The 22,884-nt window shown below is 44.0% G+C and overlaps 1 protein-coding gene across 3 annotated transcripts; it reads left to right on the top strand.

Moving 5' to 3' along the window:
- The first annotated feature begins 3,400 nt into the window (after positions 1 to 3,400).
- LOC125709174 (TLE family member 5-like) lies at positions 3,401 to 22,261 on the top strand. Of its 3 annotated transcripts, XM_048977359.1 has the most exons (8): positions 3,402 to 4,173; positions 14,253 to 14,341; positions 16,687 to 16,750; positions 17,511 to 17,555; positions 18,540 to 18,602; positions 19,193 to 19,267; positions 19,509 to 19,743; positions 19,783 to 22,261. In XM_048977359.1, exons 1-7 carry the CDS (start codon positions 4,027 to 4,029, stop codon positions 19,734 to 19,736), a joined length of 711 nt encoding a protein of 236 aa, XP_048833316.1. In that variant the 5' UTR covers positions 3,402 to 4,026; the 3' UTR covers positions 19,737 to 19,743; positions 19,783 to 22,261. The 3 variants fall into 3 exon arrangements, with proteins under 3 accessions (XP_048833317.1, XP_048833316.1, XP_048833315.1); XM_048977360.1 differs by having other exon boundaries at positions 3,401 to 4,173; positions 19,512 to 22,261; XM_048977358.1 differs by having other exon boundaries at positions 3,403 to 4,173; positions 19,509 to 22,261.
- Positions 22,262 to 22,884: the final 623 nt, after the last annotated feature.

A 22,884-nucleotide genomic window follows, 5' to 3' on the forward strand; every position in this document is an offset into this window, starting at 1 on the left:
AGTAAATGCTATCTGAGACATTTGTTAGATCAAAAGGAAGTTACCTAAATGTCTACATGAAAACAAGAGAATTGTGAAGCTGGATAATGGTGAAATAGCATATAGGCAGTCCTTGGGTTAAGAACGTCCAACTCATACACGGACTGCCGTAAAGTATTGTATTAAAAATTTGTGTGAAATGAAGCAAATAATGTTGACTCTTGTAAAAATGGTGCAGGTCAAGGTCTGGGATATATTACGGTAAGCTAACATCCAGTAACTGTAGTTTACATGGTGAATGCAGAACAAATGGACAGAGAGAAAAGTCCGAGTGACTTCAACAAGAGGCCAAATCATTATGGCCAGACATCTGGGTCAGAGCATCTCCAAAATGGCAAGGCTTGTGAGCTGTTCATGGTCAGCCGAGGTCCAAGGAGGGAAGCAGCACGAACTGCCAATGTGGCATTGGGCAGCCAGGACTTGTCAACACAGGATGTGAACAAAGGCTGTGGCGTGTGTACAAACCAACGGAGGAGGTGCTGTGGCACAAATGGCAGATGATTTTGATGATCACATGGATACTTTGTCGCAACTCACAGGGCACCAAGCCCTGCTGTGTAAGGGGCTACTTAACTGCATGCCAGTCAGGGGGTCCATGCTTACTCCGCCTGCCATAAAAAATGTTTACACTGGACGTGCGATTGGCAGAAATTGCGCTTGGAGCAATGAAAGAAGGTCGCGTAGTCTGACGAATCCCGTTTCCTGCTGCATCATGTAGGTGGCTGGGTACGGGCCGAGCATCTGTCGGATGCGATGGACCGACAAGTCTGATCCACGGCTACGTAGCCGCATACACAGCAGTACGCTGTGCACCGTGTCGTGGTACATTATTCTTGTGATCATGATCAATATTACCTGCCGTTTCTGCCACATTAGTCCTTCTGCTACTTTGTACCAAACAGGACAGCCTTCGTTCATATACCAAATCCTGGCCACCCAACACTTTGTCTGCAATTCATGGCTTTTCCGTCAGGTCACTCTCAATGGGTATTCTCCACGGCTGACTGACCACCCCACGAGCCTTCCCGTTTCTGTGACGCTCTGACCCGTAATGATTTGGCCCTCGTCAGAGTCATTTCTTCTGCATTCAACGTGTCAGCTACGTGCACCGAATGGTAGCTTACCTTCCGATATATCCCAGACCTTAATGCACTCCGTCTTTACTAAATAGTCAACACTGGTCATAATGATTCAGCTGATTGGTGCATATAATATATTTCAAGTATGGTCAAATTTTCTGACCTTTTGATCTACCAAGCTAAAAGCTCAGCATGTAGCTATGCTTTATTATTACTTGCCTGGCAGAGGAAACGGCATCATCGTAAAAGGAGGTTGTTCCCGAGCCAGGCTCAGCCAACGCGTTGTGACTGTGCTGACGTGTGAATTCCCTAAATGCAGGAATCTAAAGTGAATAATTTCTTATGGTGGGGTACTGCATTCAGGCTCTCCCCATTAGATTTTTTTTTTCTGGGAATGGGGTCTAGATCAGCAGGTTAGGAATTTGTTACAGTGTCCTGAAGGTCTTTGTATTAAATATGTGGTCGGCAGTGATTGTATTCTAAGAGTATCCAACCAACATGGTGAAGCTCAGGTTCCTGAATTGGGGCGAGTGACACCAGGAAACTATATGGTGCCTTTTTTTTTAGTAGCCTATCCCTCCCCATGTCTAACAAATGGATTTTGACAAGACAGAAGCACAGCTCTCTCTAGAGATGCTATACGAATATAATATCTGGGAGTGGTTTTATATGGTAATCCAAAAAGTATGAAGGAGATTACATTCAACAAAACACTTAATGAATGTGCCACCACTGAGCTCTCCTTTATTGGACTGAGAGTGTTGTCAGTCCAAAGTGATGCACATTGTTTGAACAGAGAAGGCTGGATCAGCCTGAAGCATAACTAGTCATCCTGTCCTTTGTTCTCGCACTAGTGTGCAGCCATACCGAGTGGCTGAGGCTCTAGGATATGCATCTTCCAAGAAGCAGCAAAGCTTTTCCGGTAGCAAATCTAACTTAGAAATACAGAACAAAGGAACAGGCACACAGTGGCTCACAGGCATTAGTGATAAGCAATACCATTTATGATGAGGTTTTATGATGAAGTACGTCGAAGTTAGTTTATATTGTTTAAGACTAATATGCAATGCAGTACTGTCAAAACCGAAAGATTTAGTATTATGTTGCACTAGGGCAACAGAAACGGAACCCAATTTCATTAGGTAGAATACTATTTAGTTTGTTTTCTAAGGTCCTTATATTTACTTTCAATAAAGGAACTTTCTACTCGTTTCTGAAGTAGCGCTCCTCAATTTATATTAAAATGCCCAAATTAAGATACCTCACAATACGAGTTTTAATATAATTCACAGAAGTGCAATGCACTCAAAGTCGAACGAGTTAGTTTAAAGTAGGTTATTTGGCATCTAAAATGGGTCTATGCATCGCCACCTCAATCCCACGTCACATGGAGAGTTAAAACCTCGACGCTGCCTGCATGTTGTTCAGCATTACAACACCAGAAAAGGGCTGGGAACGGCAGTGTGTTTAATTCTGATGTTTGGATCTCAGCTATTTGGGACCCAACCCAAGAACATTAAGTAGAAGATCCTGTCCATTTCTAATTTGTTTGTGCAAGCAGACATTCCTGGTGATATTGCGCAGGGTTTTATTTATTAGGGCTTCTGTCCTAGTAACGTGTAAGGAGCTACCCAAGACGGCTGCAAACACAGCGGTGCAGACCCTCAAGTTTTCTCCAAAAGGCCTGAATCGGCCAATATTATTTTGTGCGGCGCTCTCGTTTATCGCAAAAAGTTCGATCACTTTTTTTATTATTATTTTGCAAATAGGTGTTTGAATAAAGCGAAGCGAGCGGCGCGGAAAGGCGTGGGGGAAGCCCGCTAGTAGACAGACAGGCAGGCAGCCGTAACGCGGGCGTGGGAATGATGCCCTGATCCCCGGCGAGCTGCGGCAGGAATCCGGCGTGAGGGGCGGCGAAGAGGCTCCGGTCGGCCGACGGCTGCGACCTCCTCCTGGCGCTAAACCGGCAGAAATCCGGCAACTACACTCACTGAGCCGTACTCTCGTTTTTTATGCGGCTGGCTATTCGAAACAGTTCACAGACAAACCAGAACTAAACGCCTTTCGTGTTTTTCTTGGGGAAGGAATTAAACTCAAAAAGAGACTGACATGATGTTTCCACAATCCCGACACTCAGTAAGTGCGCATCTGCTCGCTTTTCTCCAGGTTACCGTGGGCTGCTTGAACTCCTAATGCTCTCCCATGTTGTCATTCTCACGCAATTGTTTAGCAATAATAAGCGTCTTTTTTGTCTGGTTTGTTTTATGCTTAAGATGGGCGGCGGTGCATCTTCGACGGCGTAAGGCGAAGCTGCCGCGGTAAATCGGAGCGTTTAACACAGCAGCGAGCCACCAAACGCCCGTGTGACCGTGGATCCGCCGATATGTCCTGACAGTTTCTCTGCTACGCTGACATTTTCTCTTCACCATTTGCTCGATAGCACGGTTAGCCAGCTGGGCTAGCAAGGGCCGGGTACCGTGCTCGCTGCCTGCTTACCTCTATATAGTTAGTTATCGAAATCTTTGCAACTCCCCCATATATATTAATGTCAGGGTAACATTTAAACGTCGACGCAGTTCTTCTCCGTCCGCTTCTTGAACGTTATACTGACAATTTCCCTAAATGTACAAAATGGCTGAATGTGACTTACAGCAGCCCGCTTACTTCTTGTCCATAAAGCGCTTCGCATCGCCTACTGCCATCCGGCAGATTAAGACGGATTAGCAAAGTTTCTCCGTAGCTAATAATCACGCAGCAAGCATAAATGAAAATGAGTTACGACGTGGCACCTTTTTTTTTTTTTTAAACCCCCCCCTTTTTTTAACCGAAATTAAACAGAATAATGAGGCTAATTGAGACGAAGTGACACTGTAATTAATGATCGGTAAATGTTAAAGGTTGTGCGCTAATGAGGATGGCGCCTCATTGTTCTCCGTCGCCGCAGCGTTTTACGTGCTTTGCTCGGTTTGTTATTAATGGTCCCTCTTTGCCACGTTACTTTTCCATTTTTCAATACGCCATTAACCGAAACGTACTAATTTCCAGGCACTACCAGGTGAATAAGGAAATATTTCTGAAGATCTGCTAATTGTCCATATGTCATAAGCGCAGGTTGTTCATTTAATTAATATATGTATATTTTTATCTTTGTGCGAATTTTCTTTACAGCGTAATATAATATAGATAATCAGATTTGCTTTCCAAGTTTTTGGGTTACTGGATGGTTTACATTTTTCGTCGACCTACGTGTAATTTTCTTTATTTGTGTAAGGTTATGTCTGAATTACGTAAAACCTTCAGGGCTGCGTTATGTGGCTTTGTATGAGAGGAAAGATACTTGTCATGGAGAAAAACGGGGTGGAGGATACTACAATCATTTTATTGTAATAGCTAACAGTTTAAATTCTAAGGGGAATAATCCCGTATATTAATGTGCAATTAGTGCTAAACCTTTATAAGTTTTAAGTTTTTTTTTTCTTTCACTTTCTTTAATGTCGTTTGACGTATTTACCTCAGGTTTAATATTGTAAACATGACCTACATTTAAAAATAAGTTTCTAGCTTTTTTAAAAAAAAACCACAGAAGCAGTAATAATTATTATTTTATCAATTATCTAATTATCTGTCTGCGTTTCTTACCGACGGGGTTACGTTCTGAGAAATACGTTGTTAAGCGATTTTGTTGACGTCATTGTGCGAACATCGAGTGTACTTACACAAACCTAGATGGTATTGCCTACTACACACCTAGGCTATATGGTATAGCCTAAATAACAATTTAAAAGTATAGTAAATACATAAACCAGTAGCATAGTTATAACTATGCTGTACTTTTATCCTGCTGGCTGTATGGTAGGTTTGTTTACACCAACATCCTCACAAACACGTGTATAATTTGTTGCCTTAGGATGTCACTAGGCAGTATACATTTTTCAGCTCCATTATAATCTGATGGGACCACTGTGATATGTTCCGTCTTTGACCAAAATGTCATTATGTGGCGTGTGAATGTACTGAACATTTCACCATTATTTAAGGTATTTTTCCTTTTGATATTTTAAGAACACATTAAACTGAACCCATTAACCTTAAAAAAAAAGGAACACGATGTGTGTTGACTTATGAGCTAAATAAAATTCATTGTGGCTAGACAGGAATCTTGCAGGAAACTTCCTAAAGATGGTTCCATCGATTTATTTAGTGTGATTAGCTGCCTTTGGTTCTTTAGGTGATTCTGTTTTGTTAGAAGCAGGGATCTCCGCTGTAGGCGCCGTTCCTGATCTCTCTCGTTCTGTGAAGTTAAGATCTGACAGTTTTGACAGCAGTGGGACACAAAGAGCCTTGACACAAGGAATAGCTTGTGGCTTACTTTCTACTGGAAGGGCATAGATAAATGCTTTTATGTAATGCATTAGCTTGAGATGTGTTACTCTTACAGCCCCTAACTTGTGGTTTCCGTTTTACTGTTTGGTTTTCACATTATCGAGCCATGCTCTTTTAATACAAATTAGTCGAATTAGAAGAAGTTTCTTTTGCAGGTAACAGTACATATACAGACATCCTACAGGCCCCAGAATTGCTATCCTGTACCTGGAGTATCCACTTAAGTAGCAAAATTCGTATCTAATGTGAAGAGTGAGGTGGCACTGAGTGCACTTAAGAGAGAGCTGTCTCGGGAACTCGCTACTGATAATGCTCCGTATTCAAGCTCATGTGAAACTTGAATTAGTAGTAGTAAATTAAATCCCCAGATGCAATGGTAAGGATTGTAATTCCCAGTTCTCTCCTTGGTTCCATCGCGAGCCAGCAGTGATGTGAGTGTTGGGTCTTGTATATGATCTCCTCCTTCTTCCTTTTCCATACTATAGGTGCTTTTGTCTCTTCCTTGAGTGTGAGCTACAGTCTGAGTGCAGTTCTGCTGCTCAGGAAAAGTGGTTAATCTCGTCAGAGAGAAACTTAGAGCTGGAAGTGAAGAACTCTAAAGATTAGGTGTAATTATCTTGCTGCTTAAATTCACATGCGTCTAATACTGCTTCAGTCCTGTCAGGAAGTAGTGCACATTTAAATATGCAGATGAGGCAGAAAGATGTTAATTCAGGTTGTAAATGAGAATTTTGTCTCCTTAACCAATCAAGCAGTTTCTTTGTTACTGTATCCCGAATGTAACTGGACTTAGACTTCAATCAATGGACATCTGATTAGTGGAAAAGCATGAAAAAGGCCATCATACAGCTATAACAGTTTCATCCTAGTCATCATTAAGTGTGGATAATTTCTGCCAACATCCTTCTATTTTGCAGTTTAATAATTGCCCAGCGTTGCCGCTAAAACACCCATTTTGAGGTGAAGCACGTTTTCTTTCATACTGGGTAGGTGGGTCATTGGTCAGTGGTCAACGACGTAGCCCCCATCTCCACAACTGAAACCTGCTGAGTAGCCGTTCCGTTCTTTACTAAGTACACATTTACTCAGTTACTAGAGCGATTAGATCCAGACACTTTCAAAAATGCTTTAAATTTGAACAGTTGTCTGGGGTTAATTGTCTAATTTGTATATCGGTATGGTGACATTTAACTCCAGCAGTTTGGAATGTAGAAGGTAACTTAAAACAGTGTTAAGAGTTTGTTTTTCAACCTTTCGAGATAACCAAATCCTAAAAGGTGGAATATAATGTTCTGTTTTATCCTGTTGAAATAGTTTTTTACGCATCCATAATTAAAGCATTGGATAACCTGAATGCTTTAATGCAACCAATGCTACAAATTTGCCCGTTAGATATTTGTGTCATTAAACAAAGGAATGCACCCAAGCCCTTTGTCTCAATTCTAGTTTTTCGTTATTAGAACTTTTGAACAAGTAAGAAAACTCTTGCGGACTATACTCTTGTGTTTATGACCATTTTGTCCATTTCAAATAATCAGTTTGTGACTTGGTCTTGTGCAATGCCAGTTGGCATTTTACTCATTCATACAGCTATGTGTATCACGGGAGTAGCTCAGGTTAAGCACATGCGGGGTTGTATTCTATCGGCCGATACCCTTAACCACCACGCCCCCTACTGTTTCTTTTGCTGTAATGCAAAGCTGTCAGTGCAGAATGTCCCACATCACGGAGACCGTTTTCTGAGCTAGGATTTCATTTGGGTTCAATGTTTCCTTTATGAGGACATCTGCAGTATTATGGAGAGATGTAGCAATTCTGTATTCATCATTTCTTTCTTTAGGACAAGGTGGTGTAGGCGTGCATATATGCAGCACTTAACCAGCTCTCAAAGAACGAGAGGGAAGACCGGAGAGGCGTGTACTGGGAAGGTTCCATCCACTTAAACAATAGGGCAAGCTTTAGTCTTTTGTCAGACCTCTCCATCTGGGGGTAGACCAGTTGCTGCCAGTTCTTCCATCCCCAGCTAACCCGTACTCTTCTGTTTTTTGGGTTTTTTTTGTTGCTGTCATCACTGCCATCTTTGTCAGCGGCCACACTCTTCATGCCATTTTTAAATATGGTCACGTGTTCACATACATTTCCCCGCACTCATTTGCATTTTACTGTAATTGCATTTTCCTCCCTCGCTCCTACGCATACATGCAGTGCCGCTGCCAAAATGGCTCTTCTCCAGCTACGAGCACGAATCCACATGTGCCTCCAGACTTCTAGTATTTTCTCTTGTTGTTTCTGGGAGACAGATGAAGTCAATGGGCTTGACACAAGCAGCATGGCATATGTCGAGGTCAGCAAGGACAAGGCCATTCAATAAGATCACAGTAGGGTCCCTCTGCAATGACCAGGCAAGACACCGAACGTGTTGGGGTAGTAGGACCTGCTGTACAGACCGGTGCCGGTCACAGGGTTACATTGATGGTAAGCACACAAACAGCCTTGGGCACTTGTGTTTTGCAAGAGATTAGAAGATAGACGAGTGGTATTTAGCAGAGCAAAGGTACTGATTACAGTAACAAACCAGGCAATTGCCCTTTGTGTCACTGGCAATGCCAAGCAAACTCCAGTTTAGATAAATAAAGCTGTTAAACCTGCTAAACTGTGAGAAGCCTCAGTATGTGGTTTTTCTACAGTGTCATGTCGCAGATGTAGATGAGTACAGTTTTGAGTACTACTGAACTGTAGGACATATAAATGATATTTAATTTTGTGAGCAAACAATGGTGTCATATTTAATTAGTGGTGATGTTTCTTATTTACCCTATTAGAAATTGTGAAGCCACAAAGTCAAGGTCATCGAGTGAAATCGACCGTTTAATGCTCTATGAAAACTCTTCTTGATCCTCCTCTATTAAGTTTGCCAATTCTCCATAATGTAATGAAGTTACTGATCTTTCTAGTTGAGATCCTGCTTGGATTTAGCCCTGTCTTGTAACCTTTCAAGAGCAAATGCCATGCAGCACTATGTAAAGTCGCGTGGCACAGGAAAGAACACATACCTTTTGATTATTAAAACATCCTACATGAGCTTGAAAGAAAATGTAGTTCTATCTATGTGAAGTTAACCGTTTAGTTTGAGTATAAAGGTGTCCCCACAATAATGGGGATAATCATAATGTATTTATGATAATATATGCATATCTTAAAATAATAGTTCCTCAAGGTTCCATGCTGGGACCAATCGCCCTTACCTTTAAAATAGGTTCTTGGGGGGATTTCAGAGGCTGATCTCTCTGGCATGTTTGACATTTAATATCATACAAATGGGGGAAAAATACAAATCTCAAATTTTCAGCAATTTCATGATTTTGTATTTTGTAAAGAAAATTTGTTTTGCTTTGCTTATTGACCTGTTTTTTTTTTATCCATCAATTGATCAGTTTTATGTAGTCATAAAGAATAAAGTAAAAGTTTTCTAATAAATCCTAAATAACAGTTCTTCAGATATTACGTTTTGGTGACTGTTTTCTTGCGTGCCCCCCAGCATCCCTTATGCATGTTTGACACTTTAGTTCATAAGCCATCACTCATTGTATTTTTGATGGATAGTCCTCTAGCACGAAGGGTAGATGAATTAGTTTTGTTTGTGTCATAGTTGCTGTCAGTGCCGTTTGTTGTACTGCTGCCATCAAGGCTTTGTGAATGTCTGTTGTATGGATGTGCAGCGAAGGTGTCGCTCTGTCCCTGCAGGGTGTGTGTGTGTGTGTGTGTGTGTGTGTGTGTGTGTGTGTGTGTGTGTGTGTGTGTGTGTGTGTGTGTGTGTGTGTGTGTGTGTGTGTGTGTGTGTGTGTGTGTGTGTGTGTGTGTGTGTGTGTGCTGCTGTGTGATTTGTCTGAGTTTTAACCTTTTTTGTGGTGTACCCATTTCCAGCAAGACGTTTATGGGTAATCTCTGATCGAACACATCAACGGGATGTCTGTGGGAGAGAGAGCAGCTCTGTGTGAGTGTGTGAGGGAGAGAGAGAGACTGCGCGCGCGCCAGGGAAGCAACACCCCGGAGGACAGCACAGCACTGTAACAAAGCGGCTCAGTAGGGGGCTCCCTGATTCGCCAGCCCCTGGATATGCCTGAGGGGAGGAGGCACTGCGGAGATCTGACAGTGAAATTACATCGCAGCTGTCCTGTATCTCAGGGATGTGGGGGGGGAGCAGGGAGGGACCCTGAAGTGAAACCGGGAGTCTCATCACATAAGTCATTTGAAATTTAAAAACCTCATTTTGATCCTCCAGAGCTGTCTACTGTTATTGGTGATAAAGATTTTCTCTCTTTTTGGGTGGGGGAATTTAGCTTTTACCTTTTCCTCACACATAGATAAGGAGATTCCTGTTATTTGTTTTTCTATTCCTTGGGATCTGTGAAACTTATGAAGCTATTTCAGATATCATCATTTGGCTGTACTGTAGAACGTAAAGCTAGTGTACAGCTTGCAGTTCTCTTTCACAGCTGATTGTAAGGCCGCCCAGGCAGTGATCGTTTCCTTTTCCTTCATTAGTCATGAAGCAAAACCTACTTTAAAAGATGAATGAAAAATTGCTCTTCGTGTAATACAAATGACTGTTTTTGATTAGCGTCACTGTTGTTAGCCAGGTGGACAGATATCTGCCTCCAGGTCCCACACAACCCTGGGCATAAGTACTTATTCAATGGATGGATCTTTATCTTACTATGGGAAGATATTTTAGTATGTTCTTGAGTTGTGCTATTACAGTTGGGATGGTTATCCTTGTTATGTTGGTAGTCGGACTATTAAACTGATTTTAATATTCATCATTATTTCCTGGAGTGCTGATGAATGTGAATGGCCAAACGTTTTGAGGGTTAAGAATGCCGAATGCATGAAAATGGCTGGATGTTTGGGTCAGAGCAGGGCCAAAGCCCCGACAGGACGAGCTCCAATGGCTGTAGCTGTGCAAAGGTGTGGACTTGCGGTGTTGCGAAGGCCCAGTGTTGCTCAGCCGATACGCAGGTGTTCTGACCTGTATAGCTTTCCAGGGCCAGATGGCCTCTGGCCAGGATAGTGGCTGAAACTTCATATTTTTGTTATGTCTGGAGGAGGACTCGGGTGAGGACACTGTGTTCTGTCTAGACCAGTGTTTCTCATCCCGGTCCTTGAGGACCCTCAGACAGTCCATGTTTTTGCTCTTTCCCTTCTCCCAGTTGCAGAAGGTGTGTTGTTAGGAATTACAGATGGCTACAAACTCTGCATGCTTGTACATTGGGCTGGCCGACAAAGCAATAGCGATGCATCACAATATAATTTAAGATGCAGCTTTCAGGATGCAGTAGGGCGGGCAGGCAGACGAAAGACAACAGTCAGAACAGCAGAGCAACTAACTGGGAGAGCAGGTAAGTCCAAAGCAAGCCATCCAATAAGGGTAATCCAGTGAGATCCAAAACGGAATTCCACAGTATTAATCCACAGGAAATGCAAGTGGTGGCATGCTGTCGACTAATAAAACCTGTTCAACTGTTTGGCAAAATTAATCGTCTGATTTCTTCCACTTTCACTCAGGAGCAAAAATCAGCCTTTAAACTGGAAAGAAATAATGATCTGTAAACATTTTTATTGTTATAACATCTTTGGCCATATTGCCCAGCCCTGCTTGTACAACAGAATGATTTGTGGCTGTTTGACCCGAGTTCACTTCTGTAAGGTGACTTCTTTTCTATCGGCGTGTTTCTGTGCACTTAGGGGACTGTGTGATGTTCTCCACCTATGTGACATTAGCTCTCTATGAAGATGTTAGCATGGTGGTTAATGACCCTCCTTGTGGTCACACACCTTTTTTCCCAAATGTAATGTTTAGTATTTGTAATTAGTTTTCCTAATAAAAGGACTCGGGCTTTACGCACAGTTGGTGTGGATGGAAAATTTGTCGTCGTCCCCCCCCCCCCCCCCCCCCAGAGTGTGCCGGGTAACATTTTACACAATTATGAATTCTCTTCAGGCAGGTGTAGGTTAATCACATAATGCTTTAATTTCGGTTGAAAGCAGCACAGCGAGATCAAATCAAAGGTCGTTCTGCTTCTGGGAGTGGCTTTTTGTGTTTTACACCGTGTTCGTGTGTAATATGTGTGCCTGTATGGATGCGTGTTATTGCCTTCGTCTGCTTGTGCCCTTTGCGTGTACAGTGAACACGCCTTTCCTCCAGTAACGGCATCATTCAGTGGATCCAGTGTCACATAGTACTTTTTTTTTCCCCCTCAAAATATCCCGCTGAGACATGGCCTGGATGCAGAAAGTGCCAGTAATAATGGAACCTCTGGGGTTTGCGCTGGACAGCTTTTCTGGGTACGGCTGTCAGCTCACAGTAGTGAGGTTGGATGTTGCTGAGAATACGCTTTCTTTCACGGCCGGAAACGGCGTCCGCCCGGCGCTGTGTGCCAGGCGTGAGCTTCTCACCTGCACTCCGCGTCGGCCGGCGTCTCCGCTAAGCCTGCCCTCCTTGCGCTGCGGATGATGTTTTTCCCCAAGACGCATCATGAATGTCAATGTACTGCTGTCACGCATTTGTCGCATGTCCTCTAGATGAATGTTTTTCAAAGCGTGATGCATCCCGCCAAAGGAAAATCTGCTTTCCTTGAATACTGTGAAGAAATGGCATTTTGGATATGGTGCATGGATAACAAGGGTTTTTGTTTGGGTCAGAATTGCGATTGACACAACCAGTATATCAGAATGGGGGTGTTTACATGACAGCAATCATCCATATTCCAGCCACTTCTACTTGATTAGAGGACCTTGAAATTAATGCTAAACAGGTAGCAAGAAAAGTGAGATCTTGTATAACAGGTAATATGGTCGTCTGTTTCGCTTTTATTTATATATATATATATATATATATATATATATATATATATATATATATATATATATATATATATATATATATATATGTGTATATATATTTATATATGTGTATATATATGTGTATATATATATATATGTGTATATATATATGTTTTTTTTTTTTGTTTGTTTTTTTTAGTAGCGGTGTTTTGGATTCAGAGCACCATGATATTTCGATGGAACATCGAAAACTACAGACAAGCAGCTGTATTTCTCCAGAACCACGACTCTACCAGATATAGAGAATGCATTTTAATTGGCCCCAGTTGTACGCTTGAGTCACCCAGAGTATTATTTGATACACGAATAATTAGTCGAGTAAAAGGCTGGCAGTGTGGAACTGCCGTGCTGCTCTTACTGGGTAGTGCTGTTGGAGTCGCCTGCGGGGGGCCGTCGCCTGCTGGGGGGGAGGGGGTGTCGTCGCTCGCGGGGCGGCCATCGCTGCAGCATCCTCTACCTCGGCCTGCTGGCTGATGAAACACCGCCTGAAGAGCCTCCATATGCCGGCATTTAGCTGCGCTCCTTAAGCTGAGGCCCTTCGAGAATGTAGGCCTCATGAAAAATGACCCATCGCTTCTGAAATGCTAAGAAGCAGTTTAACCAGATGCAAAGTGTCTGTTCACTGCACATCTGCACATTATTTAGACTTTATCGTGAATATATATATATATATATATATATATATATATATAAAAAGTTAATTTTTTTTCTCCTACAGTTTCCAAAGGAAATTGAATTCGTAAAAATTGAATATAATTAAAATGGAGAATTGTCCTATGATATCCATAAAATCATTCACAAACTGACATCACTTCTGCTGGAAGTCTGGGGAGTGAAATTTGTGCTCCTCAGTTTAAATTCCTGATTTCAGTACCACGTGTGTCTGCATATATTTATGGGTTTTGTAAGATAAATAGTTTGACGTTTAAAATCAATATTTCTGTAATGTTTAGTAGCCTGTGATGGGTTGGCGCCCCCTCCTGGGTCGTTCCCTGCCATTTGCCCGTAGCCTCTGGGATAGGCCTGAATTCCTGAAACCTGATATTAACATGGTAAATACAGGCAGGCCTTCGCAATCCTGATCTAATCCCCCGTTGTTCATTTCTTCTATAATGTTTGCACCTTATTAAATCAGTGGGGACGCGCTGCCTCCAACACAAAAAAGACCAAAAATAATATTGTCCATGATGCATTTGAAGTATAGCTTTACGTTTTACTCAGCCAGTTGCCCTGAAATTAAATCATCTGTTTGTGCTGCCGTGGCAACAGGGTGAAGTCAACCCTTTGTGCACATAAGGTGTTTGTGTTGTGTTGGACACACATTGCAGTGACCAGTGAAAAGCATGTGTGGTAGCCTTTGACCTTCCCAGGAATACAGCCTTGCTGCTGGTGTCATAATCCCATAACTTTGCTCAGCGCATTTGGAGACACAATCAGCAGATCGCGCAGTGCAGCAGTGTGTAGAAAAACAAGGGCTTGGCATTATTTTCAGTATTTAAGTGTCATCCTGTCAGTCTGTCCGCAATAGTCTTGCCAAAGATAAAACTGTTACACTGCAACTGTTTAAAACAAATCTGTGCAAAACGGCAACATTCCTGAACAGTGTCCTTGAGATACTTACTTACTGAGTGACAAAAGAAATTGACTTGGCATGGTAAAGTATTCCTACTAGTAGCGCCCTTGTTCATATGTCAAATTAAACTGGTTTCTTTCTATTTCAATCTCTTCATATCTCCCACATCATGGATGCTCCTTTTGTTGCATGTAAAATGATTCATGTTTTAATAAACACAAGCACTTGTAAATTTTTCATGCGTTCTGATCTGCCTCTCGCTTCATGTCGTACAGGCTTCATCGCAGCAGTTGAAATTCACAACATCGGACTCCTGTGATCGGATCAAGGATGAGTTCCAGTTCCTTCAAGCACAATACCACAGGTAGGTGGTGAGTGAGCCCAGCCTTTCTGTGGAGTGCTGCTGTTGCTGTGTGGTTCTTCCTGGCCGCTGAAGCCAAGTGGTACTGATGAGACCATGAAACGCATCCTGATGATCCTCGATTTATATGTTGTTAAATTTATTCTGGTGATGTTGGAAGGGTTTAGACCGCATGTGACCCTGACCAGGATATGCCATTGATGGATGGATGGATGGATGGATGTTGACTTGGAGGCATGTGTCCTGTGTCTTCAGTGCATATAATAGGTTCAGTCAAAAACCAGAACTGTCAAATGGCACTTTGTGTGTATATATATATATATCCAGCATGACCGCCTTATCTTAGGATTTTAGCCTTCATTGGAATTTAAATAACTAAAACGGACTCAGCGGTCATTCATCGGTGTTTCTTCAGAGAAGCATTTAATTGTTTCACTTTATCTGAAGTTGGCTCTTGGAGAGCTTTGCTGCCCCTTCATTACCGCCGAAGCTCTCGTGTTGAATAAGGACGGCGAGCGGTTTTCCCTGCCGCACACGGGGCCCGTCTTCCCGCCGTAGGCTGCCACTTGGCAACCCGCCAGCTCGCTAAGGTTCCCCTTTGCGTTTAAGCTGCAGCGACGTGTCGAGGCCAACCGTAATTACGAGACCTGCAGGCGTGCAGCGCTGGCGCGGTTCTGGCGCAGACCCGCAGAAGCCTGCCTCGTAATTTTAAGGATGTTTTCTCTTCCCCTCTTGTCACGTGGGAAGCTGGTCTCTCTCTCTCAGCAGTTGCTTCTTGGTCTTTCTCATGAGAAGCCTGCATCTAAACCCCCTTTAGTGAGCAGAAGATGCTCCCCTTCTGCCTCTCCTCCTCCCCCGTTTTAACGTGGCCCATTCAGATGCTACCTCCAGCTGGTAGAATGAAATGCCTGAAACAGGACCTTGTACAGTACTGTACCAGCATTTACTGTAGTAAATGGAAATGAATGAGATAACAAGAGCAAGTAAAAAAAATAGTGGAGGGACATCGGGGCTCGAAAGTCCGACAGCCTGTTTCTGCGCCGCCCAGTCGCACCCCACGCTAGACGCAGGTAACATTGCTGGAGCGGGCACAGGTTGGCATGGCAACAACAATGCATGCAGTCGGTGCTTCCAAAGCGAGGGAGCGATTAGGAGGGGTCGGCCGAGCGAGGGAACGTTCCGGGTCGAAGCTCAACCAGCACGCACACTTGCGCTGCAGCATCCTGCAGTATGTCCGACCGGAAAATATTTGCTCAAGTTACGCTGATAGCCTACAGCTTATTTACTGGTAAGAGGATGGGGGACATCTCAAGCCGGTCGTAAGTGCATTATTCATGCATGTGTATAACATCCATCCGTCTTCCAGCTGCTTGCTGAGGAGAGGGCCTGCGGTTATTTATATTATTATGTTTATTGTGACCCTGTACAAGATAAGCAGCATGGAAGATGGATGGAAGGGGGCAATAATGTAAATAATAGAGAATTACAATATGTGTGCATGAACAAACGCAGCCTTTGCAGTAGATCCACAGCCAGAATATTGAATATTAATGCCACCATTTTAGTGATAAATGGAGTTGGCTCTGCACTGTTTCCTCTCCATTTGTTTTTAATAACCGCTTACTCAGGTTGGGTCCACAGCGGCCTGGACTCTCTATCTGGGAGCATGTGGCATAATATGAGAAATGCGTAAACTGCGGGACCATGCTGCGTCTAGGCTGCCGTCAGGGACATAATGACCCGTTTGGACCGGGGGAATTGTGAGCGGCAGAGCCGGAAGCCAGGCCAGACGTGGTCAGCCTGCGTGGGCTGCGTTTGTGTGCTTTTCTTAAATGTCTGTAGTCAGCTTTGTCACCGTCATCAGCAAGGCAGTGACTTATCACCCTTCCTCCTCCCAATCATTTCAGTTACTGCTGTCGTTCTGTTTATCCAAAAGCACAGAATCTGGTCCTGGATCTCCTTAATTTTTTTAGATAGAAATTGTTGTTAATCAGTTAAAACTACAATTTTTTAATTTTTTTTTTTTTTTTTTTAAAGGGTTGCGGTGAGGTTTTGCTGAGGTATACTTATCTGGACGGTTTTGTCAGTCGATACACCTGGATTTTGAGACCTGAGCCACCTGAAGATGTAAATATTGTTGCGAGATGCAGCGCGTGGGAGCCGCGCAGGCGGGGAGGGCAGCGAATAGCCCCGCCCCCTCTGGTTCTCCTCGTCCCAGTTCTAGCCACCGCTCTGGCCGTCTCTGGCGGGATTACAAGGCGCTTGGCGGATGACAAGTCCTTCAGCGCGGATTGAGCGCCTGGGGCCGCGTCTGACTGTGAATCTCTCCTCTCTCTCCTCACCTGCAGCTTAAAGCTGGAATGCGACAAGCTCGCCACTGAGAAGTCCGAGATGCAGCGCCATTACATAATGGTGGGTGTGAGGCGCCTGCTCCGGCGAGCCCTTTTTCCGGCTCCCTCTCCTCCCATGTCTCCGTGCCTCTCTCCTCCTGCGCCTCCTCCTCCTGCGCCAGCCAGCCTCCTCTCTAATCTCATTGTCTCCGGTCGTGTTCATGCAGCCGCCTGACACTGCGCCTCTAATTGACCCGTCTGCAAGCTTAACCTCCCCTAATCTCAGCCACGTCGCACTTAAATCCATCAGAGCCCCCCCACAGGCCCCGCCCGCTGCCTCCCCTAATTGCCTATCGGGTTTGCACTCTGCCGGCTCGGAAATGGGGGCGGCCGCTTCTGGAGGCTGTAATTGCCTCAGGGACATGCCAGTGCACTCCCACCCCACCCCTCTTCTCTGGCTGTTTCTAACACCCCTCGTCCCACACACAGTGGCGGGGGGAGCCTGTTTTAGGAGACCCCTATCCGTGCGTTAGAAAAATAGGAGAGATTTACAGCTGTGAGCAAGGTTTGTCTATTGTTCTGCATGAATAACTCCTTAAATATGATCTAAACAAGAATTGTAATATTAATAAAACTAAATATTAACCAACACATATGTCAGCCCCATAATCCGAAATACAGCTATAGAGATATAAGCTGCTATAGCGATTAGATAACAGTGCTCCTTAAGTTTGTATGTGATTCAGTGCCCTTAACCATCTGTCCTTCATGTACTTCTAATAATAATATGTATGAAATTTTGTATGAAACATGGAATAACCTATTGGAACTTATTCCTGCAGTACTATGAAATGTCATACGGACTGAACATTGAGATGCACAAACAGGTAAGTCGTTTTTAAGCTTGCATATTTTCATGATGTCGGGGCAACAGCCAAGTCTCCAGGTGTGCTGATGTAATATCAGAATGAAGAGGCAGACATGTCGGTTTGCTGCCGAGTGATAATTTATGCCAACAGCGTACATGTGCCTGTTAGGTCAGTAGCAGTATAAGCCTGTCCAGCAGAGGGCAGGAGACCTCCGGCTATGTCATGACAGGCGCCTGAACTGACTGTCGGATACTGGGGGCCACAGCAAGGTGCCCTGAGTGATGTGTCCCCCGCGGGCTGCAGTCTGGCTTCTCGCTGCCGCAGCAGACGTGGCGAGCCTGTGCTGATTATCCATACTGCCCCCGTATTTGACATTTATGAAACTCGGGGGAGGCAGTCTATTGTGCAGAAGACAGGGTTGCGTCTTGGCACAGAGGAGAGTGAGAGAGAGAGAGAGAGAGAGGCTGCAGTGCAGGAAGGTGATTGGTGGTGGTTCAGCAATTTGCCGAATTCATACATTTTACCCATAATCCTCTGCTCCAGCCATTCACTCTCCAATCCCCATCCTTTCATGCTGAAGCCCCTTGTTTAAAAGTGGGCTTGTGTGACTGGAAGGTGCTGCAGTGCCATCTCTGCTCCTAAGGACGGGTGGTTCGTTACTGTGAGGGCTGCTCTCCGACATGTATACCTTGCTGCGTCTGACTGCATTTGGCCGTGTATTAGTGGGTGCCGTGGTGTTTAATTCAATCTAATTCAATTAATTTTTCTATAGCGCCTTTCACGATGGAATCGCCCCAAGGCGCTTAACATTGATGTGTTGTGATACATGTTTATGGGCAAGAGCTTGCAGCCTGAAAGTGGCTGGATCAGTGCCTAGGGATCCCTGTAACACCATTAACCCATGTGACTCTGTCTGTCTCCCTGGATTAAAGGCTGACTTGTCTCTTAGAGAGTGGATTAGCCGATCAGCTGAAGTGTAATGTGCTGTCCTGTCTGGTGCAGGCGGAGATCGTGAAGAGACTGAACGCGATCTGTGCTCAGGTGCTTCCATACCTGTCGCAAGAGGTAAGAGAGGCTGCAGAAGACTCCATAGCCTGTGCTGCGCCTCATGGCCTCTTGGTGGCAGTGTTGCAATGAGTGCGTGTTTGTGTGTGTGCGTGTTTGTGTGTGTGGTGCGTGTTTGTGTGTGTGTGTGTGTGTGTGTGTGTGTGTGTGTGGTGCATGCGCGCATTATGTCTATATTACATTGTGGGGAACATTTGTGTGTGTATCATATCTATATTACATTGTGGGGACCAAATGTTCCCCACAATGTAATAAAAACCTGCTATTTTCATGTCGTGGGGACCATTTTTCAGGTCCCCACAAAGATCTGTGAATGCAATCCAAAGAATGCCAGAAGTCTCGTATTTAGTTTGGTTACCTATAGTTAAGGTTAGGGCTGGGTGGGGGTTAAGGTCGCCATGTTGGGATTAGAGTTTCCCCCATAGAAATGAATGGAGTCCCCACAAAGATATAATTACAAACCTGTGTGTGTGGTTGTCAGTTAGCCGCTGGTGTGAAATGCTTGCTTGCTGGCTCTTTACTGATTGTCCCTCCCCATCTCAGTCTGTGTGTGTTCATACCCCCCTCCCTCTGCTTCACCTCTGTCTCAGCACCAGCAGCAGGTCCTGGGGGCCATCGAGAGAGCCAAGCAGGTCACCCCCCCGGAGATGAACTCCATCATCCGGGTAAGCTACTCTGTCTCTTTAAAGCGGGGCGGGGGGCATCCTGCTGGTTTGTTCTGGGTACTGCTTCCTTATCTGTATGTACTGCTTGAAGTGCGGCAGTTTGGCTGTACTGGGATAGACCAGGGGGGTGATGGCCCATCTCTATTGGTAGAGGAGATAGTCCTTCTGTATTGCTTGGGGGGGGGCTTGGGTGTGTTTATGTTCCCTCCCCTCCTAAGTCGTGGCTCTGTGTCACCCGCAGCAGCAGCTCCAGGCCCACCAGCTCTCTCAGCTCCAGGGGCTGGCCCTCCCGATGACCCCCCTTCCGCTGGGCCTCACCCAGCCCGGCCTGCCCCCTGTCACCTCCAGCTCTGGACTCTTCTCCCTCTCCAGCATCCTGGCCTCACAGGCCCAGTTGGCTAAGGACGAGAAGGCCGCCCGTGACGGGGGAGACGGCCACCGCGACGAAGACGGCGACAAGTCGGACTGATCCACAGCTGCCTGGCTTTGGGGGAGGGGGGCAGGGCTCTGCTTCCCTCCCCCTCTCCTGCTCGCTGTCTCTCTGCTGCTGTCGTCTCCTGCTCACCTTTTTGCTTTCTTTTAAATTTAATTTTTCCTTCAAATTTCATTTCTTGCTCACATTTCACTTTTTCTTTTTTCTTTTTTTTCGTTCTGCCGGCTACTCTGGGGATGGCCTGCCCCCCCCCCCCCCCCCCCCAGCCACCTGCCTAAGCTCTGACCTCCACTGCTGTTTTTTTAATTCTGATTGGCTGGTCTCTTCCCTGCACTTCCTTCCTGGTGTCGCTGTAGGCAGAGCCTCCCTGCCTTAGCACATGTGGAGCCCATGCTTTCAGAAGTAAGCATTTAAAAAATAGTGAATAAAACAGAAGGTTAATCATACATCAGCCAATATTTCACGAAAAGGGGTCAAATGACCTTCATCTTTTAAAAGCTCCCGTGTGTTCTTGGTTTGGGCTCAATTTGGCCGAGGCGGTTTAAAGCCGTCGACGTGCATGTAATCAAAACATTCGTAAGATGAAAAGCACCTTTTAGCTGCTTTTCGCTGCCTCCTTTGTGTCTTTGTGCTGTCATTCCAACTAACAAGAGACCCCAATGTTTTTACTTTAAAAGGATGGAAATTACTGTAGAGAGAGAGTGACTTCAGCGGTGGTGTGAAAAATGACTGGATGCAACACTGTAAGTTTTTGTCACAAAACAAGAAAAATTATAACACATGATTAATTGTTTTTTTTTGTATATATAAAACACTTAAAGGTTTTCTTTCTGTAAATGAAGGTGGGGGTGAAGCACTTTGGCACTGACCAAGGCAGAGGGGTAGTGGTGTCCGGGTAGGTGGGCATACTGCTACACTGTATAATTGTGTGAACACGCATTTCTGAGTATTTCGAGGTGGGTATATGGTAAATCCATTTTTTACATGTGGGTTTGTACCATATACCTGCATATACTCACCGCTACAGCTCTGGGCTGCGGTATCGGTTTTCCTCCCAACTTCGTAAAATCCTCTAGCTTTCAGGAAAGGTTAATTTCCTGTCTGACTCGGTCTCCGTACAGAAACATTCCACAACATGATGATTTTTTTTTTTAACTGTCCCCGGTTACCATGGGAACATGCCTGAAAATACTGGATTTGTAGTAAAAATGGAAGTCCGTGTGATTTGCTTTATTTTATCGCAAGTGTGGCAGAATAGACCTTATCTTGCTTTTCACTGAGTTTTGGTTTAATGCTTGCAATCGGTTGAAGCATAGATTTGCCATTAGCTTTTTCCGTGTGTTTTGAAGGATATTCGATATTATCTCATCCAGTTAACGTGGACTGTAATCGCATGGTACTTTATATTTTCCATGTTAAGATTCATCATGGAAGGAAGACAGTGCTAGGATCATAAGAGACATTATTACACAGACCAGGAAATAAGCACTATATATTGCTATGTGGTAGGGTGCAAGATTTTCATGAGTCGGTATTCTTCATCTACGATGTTTTCAAAAAAATGATACTCTGTTCACAAAGACCCACGATGGGAGTGTTTATTTTTTTTAGGACTGTAATGACACCGGGACATATATATATAAAAAAACCAACACGGACAATTCTTTCTTCACTTCTGACATCCTGGTTCAAATTCTTTATAAGTATTCAGTATCTTAGGTGCAGTAATTTTGCATGTATTTAGAACTACAGAGAAATTGCCACGGTAAATGTTACGGTGACCTAGTTTTAAATTGGTCGCTGTCCTATGTGTACATTTATTTGTGCGTGTATGAATATGAAAACACTGTACCTGGTATGTGTGAGATTAGTCCGAATAATCAAACTAACTGCTAAGTTACCTTGGACAGGAATAACTGCATTCAGGTGTGGTCTCTGTGTAGAAGTGTAAGGCAGTGCCATTATTTAAATAGCAGAACACGAATCCCTACTAGCGTTGTGATTTACCTTTGTATTCTGAGTCGGTCCTTTCCCATCTGTGAGGTGTTAAAGTATTAAATGTATGATCTGCAAAGAAAGCAGGACGATGCAAGACTCAGAGATATGAACGGTATCTACTGTATGTGTTGTGAAGAGGCATCTTATGTACTCAGATAGACATATAAAGCAGAAGATTGTGTGCGTGTTGACGGCATCCGTAGTATCTGTTTTTATGAATGGATGTATTGTGCTGGAAAATGACGACGGTAACAAGGAGAACCTGCATTCTCTGCATTCCTCATCGCTTTCTGGTCCCCCCTCTGCTTGCACATCCACTCTTTTGATGCCATTGCATAGATCTGCGCGAAGGTCATTATCATTCTTATTTAGTGATGTATGTAAGCTCTTTTAACTCTGTACTTCTGCAAGTAATTATGTTTAGTGTTACAAAGACAACATGTCCATTTTAAAATGAGGTGTGGACACAACTTTTGAAACGGTTTGGTAACGATTTAAGTGACTCGAAAGTTCTGCAGTAAGGAAATATTTAAGGTGCCTTACAAATAAAACAGTGGAATCGACTTTTGCTTATGCGTGGTTTAAGGTCTTGAGATGTGGTGTTAAATGTGACAAAGCAGTTGTTGACCAAGGGACATTTCTACTGCAGGATAAATCGGTATGTGAAAGCTAAGAATTGGAGCTTATTTTGGAGATTTCCGTACTTTGTTCCGTATTTTTTCCACACATTCATTTCAAATCTTGAATGCAACTGAATGTTGGTTGGGAAATTCTTGGTGTCCAGATGTTCGACATCATATTCCTGCTTGTGGCTTGTTTTCCACGGTCTTCACCTTGACAGTATCAGCCATAGAACGTGGTGTGATCATGTAACAGTCATTTCACACATTTATTTCGTCCTCCACTTCTTCGATATTACATCAACAAATAAAAACAGATGCACATCTAGATTGGAGACTAAGCCTTGAGAGCATTGCTGAAGCCTTATCTGCGTAAATCAGTAAAGCTCATTCTACGTGATGGAGAGGTGGGTCTGTGGGTCCCACGTATTAAGAAGTGTCAAAACGGTGATGTCGTGCACATTCATATTTGATGTAATTCTTAATAAGGCAAACATGAAATTAATGTATCCATCCATTTTCCAACTGGGGCCCTGTCCCAGGAAGAACAAGGCAGGGGTACACAT

Source organism: Brienomyrus brachyistius, chromosome 15, assembly GCF_023856365.1.
Source record: "Brienomyrus brachyistius isolate T26 chromosome 15, BBRACH_0.4, whole genome shotgun sequence".
Taxonomy (NCBI): Eukaryota; Metazoa; Chordata; class Actinopteri; order Osteoglossiformes; family Mormyridae; genus Brienomyrus; species Brienomyrus brachyistius.